This window comes from Scyliorhinus canicula, chromosome 13 (genome assembly GCF_902713615.1).
Source record: "Scyliorhinus canicula chromosome 13, sScyCan1.1, whole genome shotgun sequence".
Lineage (NCBI taxonomy): Eukaryota > Metazoa > Chordata > Chondrichthyes > Carcharhiniformes > Scyliorhinidae > Scyliorhinus > Scyliorhinus canicula.
Window position 1 is genome coordinate 153,166,491 of NC_052158.1, and position 13,319 is coordinate 153,179,809.

At 46.4% G+C, this 13,319-nt stretch overlaps 1 protein-coding gene across 8 annotated transcripts in view; it reads left to right on the forward strand.

The window, feature by feature from the left end:
• LOC119976770 (membrane-spanning 4-domains subfamily A member 12-like) overlaps nt 1-13,319 on the forward strand; it is a 46,394-nt gene that overhangs the window by 16,753 nt on the left and 16,322 nt on the right. For 5 of the 8 annotated variants that reach the window (XM_038817519.1, XM_038817516.1, XM_038817524.1 and 2 more), the window contains exon 2: nt 537-711. The exons of 1 other annotated variant lie outside the window; for it this stretch is intronic. In XM_038817519.1, coding sequence (XP_038673447.1) covers nt 544-711 — 168 coding nt within the window. In that variant the 5' untranslated portion in view covers nt 537-543. Of the gene's footprint in view, nt 1-213; nt 335-511; nt 712-13,319 lie in introns of those variants that run through there. 2 more of the 8 variants (XM_038817518.1, XM_038817517.1) reach the window with 2 other exon arrangements.

Consider the following 13,319-nt stretch of genomic DNA (forward strand, 5'->3'; position numbering starts at 1 on the left):
GCTTTAGCTCGTCCCATTCTCCAGCGCTATCTCCGTAGCCCTCTAAATTCATCAGTTTCCAATATATGGTATATCTCTAATATTAGAGCTGGATCATTCACAAGGAGAATTGATGACCGTCTTTACAATAAATGTAGAAATGTGGGTCTACTTCCCCTTAATAAACTATTCTGCTTCAACTGTCGCTTGCAGTTCTAAATTTGATAGATATTTGCAAGGTGCTGGTCTGTGAGGGTCTGGAGTAAAGATGGGAAAACTGAATTGAGCTACACAACGGCCTCAACCTAATCGCATGGCGCAACAGACGAGATGATCTATTCCAGTTCCTGACGAGGTTACTGTGTCCCATGAAAACCTTGCTTAACTTTCTCCGCCCCCAAGCATCTAGATATTCTGAAACACCTTTCATTTGAGAGACTCATTTCGAGGGAATATCAGTTGCTATTTATCACGCGGTTATATGCCGCCCTTCGATTCCAATCATTTCAACATAAACAACATTCTTTTACAGATCGAATCTGCCTGTGTCTCAATAGAAAGAATATGGCTGCATCTTTCAACCACCGAGGAATGGAATTGACAAACTTTCCGAGTCCTGCAGCAGCAGCAGACTACACGAATGTCGCACCAATGGGTCAGGACAGCCTTCAGGCTCAGCAGGTGCCTGGCCACAGACAGAAACCTCTCGGGAGAGAATGGAAAGCGCTGGGGGTAAGAAATAATTATCTCCGAAGCTTCAAATAAATCATAGAGATACCCAAAAGTACCCCAGCAGAAGAGTCATATAGACTCGAACCGTTAACTCAGTTTCTCTCTCCACAGATCCCGCCAGAACTGATGAGAAGTTCTTGCATTTTCTGTTTTTATTTCACATACCTCACGTGTTGTATTTCACGGAAACAACATGTATCATTTAGAGTCATAGAGGTTTACAGCATGGAAACAGACCCCATGACCCAACTTGTCCATGCCGCCCAGCTTTTACCACTATGCTAATCCCAATTGCCCGCATTTGGCCCAAAACCCTCCATACCCATCTTCCCCGTAAAACTGTCTAAATGCTTTTACAAAGACAAAATTGAACCCGCCTCTACTACTGCCTCTGGCAGCTGGTTCCAGACACTCATCACCCACTGTCTGAAAAAAAAACTGAACCTCTGGAAGCTTTTGTTTCTCTCCCCTCTCACCTTAATATATGCCGTCCTTGGGGCATACCTTCGGGCAAAGATGTTGACTTATCTATGCCCCTCGTTATTTATAGGCCTCCTATGCTCCAGGGGAAAAAGTCCCTGTCTATCCATCCCGTCCTTATAACTCAAACCATCAAATCCCGTTAACATCCTAGTAAATCTTTTCTGCACGCTTGTTAGTTTAATAATATATGTTCCATAATCGGATGACCTGAACTGTACACTGTATTCCAAGTGTGGCCATACAAATATATTGTACAGCTTCAACAAGATGTCCCAACTGCTGTATTTAATGTTCTGACCAGTGTAAAGCCTTTATTCCCAATCATAGAGCAAAGCATCTAAACTCTCAATCCACTTTCAAATACTGTTAGCACTCATGAATATATGCTGTACAGAGGTATCTGGATATTCTACTCTGAGAAAGGAAGGTCTTTTGACACTGCTTTAAAGAAATAAACCTGGTCCTTTCAGAACAATGCAGGATCTCTTGCTGAAGTCGTCAGAAACTGTCTTCATAGTTTGACTTTCATCTCCAGAACTAAAACTAAACTGCTTCTCTGCAAAATGCCTGGCCTGGTGCCTTAGCTTCTCACATTAATTTATCACCTTACCAAGCTGAATCATACTGTATCTCATTAATTCCACAGGGAACCCGCTGAATCCCCCAAAAAACCATTAGCCCAGCTTTTACAAATCATTAATTACGCCTCTGGTGCCCAAAACCTTTCGAATCAGTGTTCTTTAAAAACACTATTGCAGCAGCCTTACACACGCTGACCCAGATGTTTAACCCTCACTGCACCGAGTACCTTTGATGCAATAGATCCAAAATTCCTACATTCATCACAGCTTCCACATCCTCCTTGTCAAACCTTGGTAGCGCTTGAATATATTTAAACATATCCCCACTAGGCCTCTGACCAGGAAGTGCTAATCCTTCCTCTAGACTTTCCTCAGCTTCTGTCTTTAACTCCACTATTTTTAGTTGATATTCTCTTTTCCTTTCAAATTCATTTTCTTCCTTTGCCAATCTTTCCATTTCCGCATCCAGTTTCCTCATTTCCGTTTCCTTTTGAGAAGCCCTTTCGTTTTCCTTTATTATTCGCTCGCTTGCCTTTTCTTCTCCCTCTCTTTCCTTTAAAAAATAGAATCCATAGGATTCCTGCAATGCAGAAGGAGGTCATTCGTCCCTTAGAGACTGCACCTATCCTCTGAAAGAGCATCCTACCTAGTCCTACACCCCAGCCTATCCCCGTAAACCCACCTATCCTGAACTTTTGCTTGTATTATCTCCATCTTGCTCACCCCTTCAGGTAATGTCAACTACAACTTGACCGCCAAACCCAAAACGTTTGATTTGGAAACTCTTTGTAAATCAGGCCAACTGACCTCTTCCACACCCCAGGAAATTATTTGCAACTCAAAGAACTATTTGCCAAGTAACTCCCGATTTAAACTTGAACACAGGGTGGCACGGTGGCACAGTGGTTAGCACTGCTGCCTCGAAGCTTCAATTCCTGACCCGGGTTCAGTTCCTGCCTCGGGTGACTGTCTGCGTGGAGTTCACACTTTCTCTCCTTAACTGCATGGATTTCCGCCGGGTGCTCCAGTTTCCTCCCACAGTCCAAAGATGTGCAGGTTAGGTGCATTGACCATGCTAAATTGCCACTCAGTGTCCAACAATAAAGGTTATGTGGGGTTATAGGGTAACGGGGATAGGGTGGAGGTGCGGCCTTAAGCAGGGTGCTCTTTCCAAGGGACAGTGCAGACTCGATGGGCCAAATGGCCTCCTTCTGCAATGCAAATTCTATGAATCTGTGACCTTAAAGAAAATACCAGTTGCGCACACATGCTGTCTTCAAATTTAATAATCCTAAATCAAACGAGGAATTATATTTATAAATCCCTGTTGGGAGTCCCAATTTAATCATGTTCCTGGAGCGACCCCAATAGGGTACCGGACACAAACCCCAATATTTTACTTAATATGTAAGACTGTGAGGAAAGGATACTTCGCTCCACAAATAGGGATATACATAGAAGATGAAGCAGGAGGAGGCCTTTTGGAGGATTATGGTGGATTAAAATGTTTATCATTAGCACAGTCCTAAGCAAAAACTATCATCACAGAAATATAGTTTACAATTCCTAGTTAAACTACACTTAACAATAAAAATAACCAGTTAACTCCTAAGTGCTCCATTAATCCTCACTCAACCAAAACCATCTCGACTTTCCTCCAAAATCGCTGTTTAAATATAGTTAGCAGAACCAGGAATACGTACTTCATAGAGAGTATTTGGCTAAATTGCTTTGAGAGAGAGAGAACATTCAGGAACCAATTTGCATATTCTTGCCTGTGTTACTGATTAACCTCCCAGCAAAAAAGTGCACAATGTTCACATCCCAATCTAAACGGTTTTGAGAGAAGCTGCTTCAGCCTCTGCTCCTCCCATCATCTTACAAAGGCTAAGCACAATGTCTGTAAGTAGCAACTCCCCAGGGAACCATCTTTATATAAACAAAATCCCATGAGCCCAATTTCAGGTGGACAATATACATGGTTGTAATGAATAATTATTTCATTTTTTAACGATTCTATAACTGCACAACCCTAGCCAAAGTGTCCTTCTTTTAAACCTGGAGCTTTAAAATCCTTACTGCAGTAGACACACACACACTAACACAGGCCTTCAACACATACTGTACAATTACGTATAATACAATATGCCTGAAAGTTCTACATTCATCACAGATTAGAGTCGATAGGTACTTGATGGCCAGCACCGACTTCGATGGGCCGAAGGACTCTTCTCATGGTGTACATCTCTTTGACCCAACTCACGATCCAGATGCATCCTGCAGCCAGCCACTTTGGAGCAACCCGTTTCGGGAGCAGTGCACAAGGGACCCCCCTCTGAACGCAGTCCCTCCCCCCCCCCCTCCCGTGACTCCTTACAGTAACTCAAAGAAATCAGGAATAGGTTTAGACCTGTCGAGACTGCCCTGTTATTCAATACGATCATAGCACATCTTTGTCTCCAACTCCAATTTCTTGCTTGCATATCCCTTGCTCAACATATCCCTCGATCACCCAAGAGAGCAAAACACTTTTTATCCCAACCTATCGACCATGCAATTGAGAGATTGGTGACTCTGATGGGCAGCCTGGCCCAATAAAACTGTCTGTATAGTTTGTAGACACACGTAGACCTGCATGTCATTGTCTGCTCGATGGTGACTCTGATGGTCAGGTGGTTTACATTGTAGCGTCCTGCTGCCTCGGTCATTAGGGTTCTCGGTGTCACCGGACACCTTGTCAGTCGATACCCGTTATCGACCGGTGTGTGTGTGTGTGTTTGGGGGGGGGGGGGGGGGGGGGAGGGGTGATTGGGAGGGAGAGTGGTGGAAATTCGGTGGTATCCGAGAGTGTCGGGAATACATGCACCGTGATTGCTCCCAGGGTCATGAACAGAAATCCTTGCAATGCCTCCTGCTGGTGGTCAGAGATAAACACTAATGGAGTGAAATCCTTTCCAGATGATACATTATCCTGGCTGGCCATATCCACGCAGTAAATCCATCCTCATGGGCATTCCAGCAGTTGTCCTCTCTTGCCATTACTGTCCAGTTGTAAAGTTGACACATTGTGTGAACCCTCTGAAGGGGGCATCAGTCACGACATTGATGCAGTGATGTACGGCTGGGATATACAACACAGCATGGTAGCATGGTGGTTAGCATAAATGCTTTACGGCTCCAGGGTCCCAGGTTCGATTCCTGGCTGGGTCACTGTCTGTGTGGAGTCTGCACGTCCTCCCCATGTGTGCATGGGTTTCCTCCGATTCCAAAGATGTGCGGGTTAGGTGGATTGGCCATGCTAAATTGCCCGTAGTGTCCTAAAAAGTAAGGTTGGAGGGTAGGGGTGGTTGGGTTATGGGTGTAGGGTGATCATTGCTCGGCACAACATTGAGGGCGGAAGGGCCTGTTCTGTGCTGTACTGTTCTATCTATCTAGTAGCAGCAGCCTGGAAAGAGGCTGCGCTGTAGAATATTAGGCTGACTGTGACCAAGAGAGTTCCCCCATCTGATACTCACTCAGGCAATTAGAGCTGACCCATACTGCCATCATGTGGCTCCGAGCTGACATATCTGTGATCATCATTGTGGTTTGACGTTTATTTGTTTTAAGGCCAGAAGTACAGCAGGTAAGGCAAATGAACTTAGAGCACTTATTATACGTGGAACTATGATGTTGTGGCTATCACGGAAACCTGGTTAAAAGAAGGGCATGATTGTCAGCTGAACATTGGCGGATATAGATGCTTCAGGAGAGATAGAGGGGGTGGAAAAGGAGTGGGGAATTAACATTACTGGTTAAGGAGATTATAGCCATACTGCAGGTGGACATATCGGAGGGCAATACAATGTGGCAATATGGGTAGAGCTCACGAACAGTAAGGGGGTAATCACAATGTCGCTGTTTATTACAGGTCCATGAACTGCCAGCGAGAGACAGAGGAGCAGATCGGTAGAGAGATTTTGAATAGGTGCATAAGTACAGGGTTGTTGTGGGAGGGCATTTTAATTTCTCCTGAGTGCTAGGGACTTGGATGGGACAGAGTTTGTGAGGTGTATCCAAAAGGCTTCTTGATGCACTATGTAGATCAACTAGGGGAGGGGTAGTACTGGACCTGGTATTGGGGAATGAGCCTGGACAGGTGGTTGAGGTTTCAGTAATAATAATAATCTTTATTGTCACAAGTAGGCTTACATTAACACTGCAATTAAGTTACTGTGAAAAGCTCCTAGTCGCCACATTCCGGCACCTGTTCAGATACACAGAGGGAGAATTCAGATTGTCTAAATTACCTAACAGCACGGGGCGCGATTCTCTGCTGCCCACGCCGGTTGGGAGAATAGCGGGAGGGCCTCCCGACATTTTTCATGCCCTCCCGCTATTCTCCCCCCTCGCCCGACCCACGTCACGAATCGCCGCTTGCCATTTTTTACGCCGAGCGGCGATTCTCCGCGGCCAATGGGCCGAGCAGCCGGGCCTTTACTCCCGTTTTTTCACGTCAGCAAACACACCTGCTCGCTGCCGTCATAAAAACGGGCGCTGGATGCCCGTTTGGGGCATCCAGAGGCCCGTTTGGGGTGGGAGCACCACCGTTGTGCTCGGGAGGGGACAGGCCCGTGATCGGTGCCCACCGATCGTCGCGCCTGCGTCCAAAAGGGACGCACAATTTCCCCTCCGCCGCCCGACAAGATCAAGCCACCACATCTTGTCGGGCGGCGGTGGAGAAATGCGGAACCGCGCATGTGCGGGTTCCGTCAATGGCGTGATGACGCCACCCGCGCATGCGCGGATTTGAGCCGGCCTCGCGTCATCTTGGTGCGCGGCCTTAACGACGGTCGTTAAGGCCATGATGCCATGATTCCCGGGGTCCCGCTCCTAGCCCTGATGGGGGAGGGGGAGAATCGGGTCCCGGGAAAGGGCGTGAAGACTGCCGTGAGCACCCAGAGGAAACCCACACAGACACGGGGAGAACGTGCAGACTCAGCAGAGATAGTGACCCAAGCCGGGAATCGAACCTGGGACCCTGGAGCTGTAAAGCAACTGTGCTACCCAGTAGTGGAACATTTTGGGAATAATGACCACAATTCCGTAGGTTTTACGGTAATTTTGAATAGGGATTCCTACCCTTACATTAAGGTGCTAAACTGGGGAAAGACAAATTACGATAACATTAGATAGGAATTAATGAATGTGGATTGGGTGCGGCTGTTGGAGGGTAAATCTACATTGGACGTCTGGGAGTTTTTCAAGTGACAGTTGCTTCGGATTTAGGAAAGTCATGTTCCTGAGAGAATGAAGGATAAGTATGGGAAGTTTAGGGAGCCTTGGATAATGGAGGATATTGTGAACCTCGTCAAAAAGAAAAAAAGCTTTTGTACGGTCTAGGATGATGGGGACAGTCGAAACACTTGAGGAGTATAAAGAAAGTAGGAAGGTAGTTAACCGGGAAATTAGGAGGGCTAGGAGGGGTCATGAAAAGTCATTGGCAAGTAGGATTAAGGTGAAACCCAAAGCTATTTATTCACATGTAAAAAGCAAGAGGGTGGCTAGGGAAAGGTTTGGTCCACTTAAGGATAGAGAGGGGAGGGGGTGCAGTCTGGGTCTCGTTGTTATCAAATAAGAGGAGATATTGGGTCTTTTAAAAGACATTAAGGTGGCTAGGTCTCCTGGGCCAGATGGGATTTACCCCAGAATACTGACGGAAGCCAGGGCGGAAACTGCTGGGGCCTCAATAGACATCTTCGTAATCTCATTGGCTACAGGTGAGATCCCAGAGGACTTAAGGACAGCTAATGTGGTACTGCTGTTTAAGAAAGGTAGCAGGGATAATCCAGGATACTATAGGCTGGTGAGCCTTACATCGGTAGTAGGTAAATTATTGGAGAGAATTCTCAGGGACAGTATTTATACCTATTTAGAAACAAATGAACTCATTGGCAATAGATAGCTTGGCTTTGTGAAGGGGAGGTGGTGCCTCACTAACTTGATCAAGTTCTTTGCGGAGGTGACAAAGATGATTGATGAGGTTAGGCCGGTGGATGTTGTTTACATGGACTTCAGTAAAGACTTGGACAAGGTGCCTCATGGCAGACTGGTACAAAAGGTGAAGTCACACAGGATCAGAGGTGAGGTGCTAAGGTTACAGAAGGCAAAGAGCAGCAGTAAAATTGTGTTTTTCTGAATGGAAGGTGGTGACTAGTGGTGTTCCACTGTGGCCTCTAATGTTTGTTGTATACATGAACGATTTGGTGGAAAATATAGCTGGCGGTAAGTTCGCAGATGACACCAAGTTTAGTGGAGTGGTAGATAGTGTTGAGGATTGTCAGGGGATACAGCAGACATAGATACGTTGGAGACTTGGGGAGAGAAATGGCAAATGGAGTTCAATCCAGATAAATGTGAGGTTATGCATTTTGGTAGGTCTAACATGGAGGAGAAATATACCATAAGTGGCAAAAATGTTAGGAATTTAGAAAGTCAGAGAGATATTGGCGTGCATGTCCACAGATCTTTGAAGGTGGCAACACAACTGGACAAGCTAGTCAAGAAAGCATACGGAGTGCTTGCCTTCATTGGACACGACATCGAGTGTAAAAACTGGGAAGTCATGCTACAATCATATAGAACCTTGGTAAGGATTGAATTATGACCGGTACAGCCTCGGAGGGCTGAAGGGCCTGTTGTTTGTTCATCCAAGGAGCGGCAATCATCACTGCATCTCTGATCTGCTCTCAAAACTCTCCTGGCTTGAAACTGATCCGGCTTTCGTCTGAGACCTGCAGTTTAACACCTTTCCCAGAGTCGTGATGTACATCACCCCTCAGGGAGCTCCGTCCAAGCTGAGTGGCGGAGGGAAAAGACGAGTGGTCGGTAGGGGGGTAAGTGGGTAGGGGGTGAGAAGAGAGAGGGGGTAGAGGGATAAGTGGGAATGGTGGGTGAGAAGAGAGAGGTCAGTAGGGGTTAAGTGGGCAGGGTGGGTGAGAAGCGAAAGATTGGTAGGGGGTAAGTGGGCAGGGTGGGTGAGAAGAGAGAGATTGGTAGGGGGTAATTGGGCAGGATGGGTGAGCAGGGAGAGGTCCGTAGGGGGTAATTGGGCCGGTTGGGTGAGCAGGGAGAGGGCCGTAGGGGGTAAGTGGGCAGGATGGGGACATGTATCAGCTGCTCAGGGGTTTCGTGTGGGGTCTGGAAGTTACATGAGGGGTGAGTCAAGTCCAGTGGAATGGGGCAGTGTTGTTGGGGGGAGAGTCAGGACCGGTCGGCTACAGGAGTCAGATGGCTGGAGGGTTGTTTGGTTTGGGTCTAGTGACAGTCAGGGTGGCTGGGTCGAGTGCCCGATTGGTTTGTCAATGGGGCTAACATAGTCAGGATAGATAGGTTGTCAAAATAAAAGCAAATTACTGCGGATGCTGGAATCTGAAACGAAAGAGAAAATGCTGGTAAATCTCAGCAGGTCTGCCAGCAGCTGTAGGGAGAGAAAAGAGCTAACGTTTCGAGTCCAGTGATTCTTTGTCAAAGCTAACAGTCAGAGAATGTGGGGAATATTTATACTGTGGAGTGAGAATGAAAGATGAGTCATAGCCACAGAAACCCAGGAAACGGGCTGCTAATAGCCACAGAAACCAAGGGGAAAGAGTGCTAATGGCAATCCCCAGAGAGAACAAAAGGTATGAGAGGCCAAGCAGCAGAGAAACTAACATCAGAGGCTAAACTGTGACAGATGGAGATGTGGGGGGAGGGGAAGGGGGTAGTAAAGAGGAGAAAGGGTAAGGAAAAAAGGATAAGATGGGAGGGTTAAATATATATTATGAAAGACAAGAAAGAACAAAATGGTGAGACAGTTGAAATGAAATGGAATGAAAACAAATGGGTCTAGGTGGGGTAGAGCTAATCATCTGAAGTTGTTGAATTCGATGTTGAGATCGGAAGGCTGTAGCGTGCCTAACCGGAAGATGAGATGGTGTTCCTCCAGTTTGCGTTGAGCTTCACTGGAACATTGCAGCAGGCCAAGGACAGACATGTGGGCATGGAGAGCAGGGTCTTTTGTTAAAATGGCAAGCAACAGGAAGGTCCGGGTCCTGAATGCGCCCAGATCGGTCTGTAAATTCACTGATTCTGCGATGATTCTATGATTCTATGACTGGAGAACTTCAGCAGACTTTAGAAACAATTCTTTAGTTTATTTACAGTGAGAAATCTTACAAAACCAGGTTAAAATCCAATAGGTTTGTTCTGAATCACTAGCTTTCAGAGCACTGCTCCTTTATCAGGTGACTGAAGAGGTGGGTTCAAGGAACATATATATAGACAAGGTCAAAGATGCAATATGATCCTTTGAATGCGAGTCTTTGCAGATAATTAAGTCTACATGTCCAGACAGAGCAACTGGAGAGAAGGATAATCACGGGTCAAAGAGGTGTGAATTGTCTCAAGCCGGGACAGTTGATAGGATTTTGCAAGCCCAGCCGGATGGTGGGGGCTGAATGTAATGCGACATGAATTCAAGGTCCCAGTTCAGGCCGTACTCATGTGTGCGGAACTTGGCTATAAGTTTCTGCTTGGCGATTTTGCATTGTCGTTGCCACCTTGGAGAACGCTTACCCGAAGATCAGAGGCTGAATGCCATTCACTGCTGAAGTGTTCCCCGACTGGAAGGGAGCATTCCTGCCTGGCGATTGTCGTGCGATATCCGTTCATCCGTTGTCTCAGTATCTGCATAGTCTCGCCAACGTACCACGCATTGGGACATCCTTTTTGCAACGTATGAGGTAGACAATGTTGATGAGTTACACGAGTATTGTTGCACGTTTTACTATGGGCGTAAAACGCGTTTATTGGAGTGTATTAACACGCCTCCGAGTTCGACGTGTGCTTAACACTGCTAGGCTCTGTTCTATGTAATTATTTAAGCTCTGGAGTCGCCAGCTGCCGTATAGGCAACGTCACAAGTATTCCAAGGTCAAATTCAAAGTAATAAAGACGATACACCGATTAGTCAAGTTCAAACGATCAATATTTATTATACAGTTAATAATAAATACTCATGCACACACACTAAGAGACTAAGCTACAACTAAACATAAGCAAACAGAATACTTATCTAACAGGAACAGGCAAGGTCAGAGAACGAGGCCTTCGTCCTGGTTTTGTCTGCAGCCTTCAGCAAGCGTTCTGGCACTTGGGAGTCTAGTGGGCTTGGATCGCGTAGCGAGCGTTGAACTTACGGTTTCGGCGGCTGGTGCTCAACGGCTGGAGTCAGGATACCAGGTGTCAGTCGGGGCCGGAGCACAGGTTTAACAGACCGGACAACACGAGGTCCCTATCTTTTATAGGGGTTCCGTTGTCCTTCCCTCTTCTCGGGCGGGCTCTACCTATTGGATCAATTTCTTATCGATACTGGATTAATTCCCCAATGCGAGGGGGTCTCCGTGATGGAGGGGGCGTTTCTTATGTCCTTTTGTTCGGAGGTTTCTGGTGCCTCGATGTCTGGGTCTTGATTGGAATGTGTCCATTCAGAACCAAATGTATCTATTGTGTGGGTGTTCAAGTCTGATGGCCTCATTAGCATGCAAAGCGTTTTGCCATTTGCACCTAGCTAAGGTCTTTTCACCTGAGCCCAAACTGGTTCCTGCTGCTGCAGAATGCAAACTGCTCTTTGCAGACTGCTGTTCTGGCTGAACTGTCTGTTTCTCAGCAGCCTTCCATTTTAGTTTGGCTCAGTGTCCATTTTGCGTGGCCAGCATGGCTACATTCCCTCCTTGTGATCCTCACAATCGTACTATTGTGAAGGATCACCTATGTACTTTGCCTCCTTGTGTTCTGACCTCTTGCCAGTTCCTGTTCTACTCTGTTCTAAACTATGGGAAGAAGAGAAAAAAATTTTTTAACTAACATCTCTACTTGGCCCTATGTCAAAAGGGACATGCATTACTACAATTGGGAACCTCTACCTATCACTATTAACCTTAACTTAAACATTTAATCACTCTAAAATCTTAACCATTCACACCACAACATCACACTTCCCAACTCGGCAGTCGAGTATGGAACAATATAATACATGGCTGAATTTTATTTACAGAGTGTTGTAATCAGTGAGGGGTTGAGGGGTTTGGTGGAATCCGAAGATGGGGGATTGCACTCTATAGATGGGTGAGGTGCTGGAACGAGAGGCTCTCCTCTTCCATTTCCTCAACCTGAGGGTCTGCACTAGGATGGTGAGGATCGCGATCACCAACAGTGATTCGATTATGTAGGACATGGAGTACCACGTCATGAATTTAGTACACCAGGTCTGAACCTCGCTGATCAGAGCTGAGCACTGGGGGTTTGCTGTACTAACATTTACGGTGGGGGTTGTGGGGGAAACGTGTCTTGTTTCCACACATATACATATGACATTAAATAGTAATAAGTGGGCTTCCATCATCTTTTGTTGTTCTTCTTCTTTCTCTTCCTTCTTCCTCCGGTATTGACAATCCTGGCTTCGACCTCTGTCTCGTCCTTTGAAACCTTTGGGATCAAGCACAGTATCTGTCAATACACAGTTTAAGACCTTTACTTGTTAGTGCATCTGTCTTTCAAAACCCAATTGACCCTTTAAAATGACTGGCTAAGTCACACCCTGTGACTCCCCTCATTTTTTTTTTTTTTCAAAAAGCGAATTTAAAGACCAGCATACACCTAACAATCCTTCCTTCTGCGAGCCGTCTCGCAGGCTTTGCTGATTTACCATCCGAATGTTTCCGGATGTAAATAGCATGTGGGATGGCGGCCGAAGGGCTACCTAACCTAAAATGAAAACAAATTTGGAAAGAAACATCCGAATGAGTTGCGTATGGGCCGCTGCGGGTACGAGTTGGATGGGATCCCCGGGTAGGGCGTGCTGTGCCGTACCCGAGCTTGGCTGACCAAGGGTTGGTTCTCAGACAGGGCGGGTCCTCAGTGCCGTTTGTCCACTGCCTGAGTAACCTGGAAAGAAACGGGTACGAATGTGTTTACCATGACTTGCAGCCTCTATTTCGCCGAATAGAGGGGCACCTAAAAAACCAAGGGAGCCAAGATGCTCCGTTCTGAAAACAGGGAACAAGTCGTGAACCGTGTCGGTTCACCAGAGGATACAACTGAAGTTCTCAGAAATATCTGCGGACAAGCTATTTGGCGTGTGGCCTTACAACTTTGGAAAAGATCTCCAATCAAACCGAAGTTCTCAGAAGTATCTGCGGACAAACTAACGTGCATGTGAGGTGGTCACAATCTTTTCAGCTGAAAAGAAGATGTCCATCCTCCAACTGAAACATTTACATTCCTGAAAACAAACAAACATAAAACGAAGACAAACATACGTGCAGGTTCCATCAGAAAGGACATCGTTTCCCTCAAACGATTCCTATCTTACATCATCTGGACACCTCACTTTGATTCTGCCTCTGTGAACAGGGTCACAAAGGGGTTGCCGTGTCGGGAGTCAGACACCGTGTCGTCCTGCTCTCCCGGATCCCACACCCTTGTGTGGATCAGGCATGCTATTTTGGAGTTGTGTGACCGGGG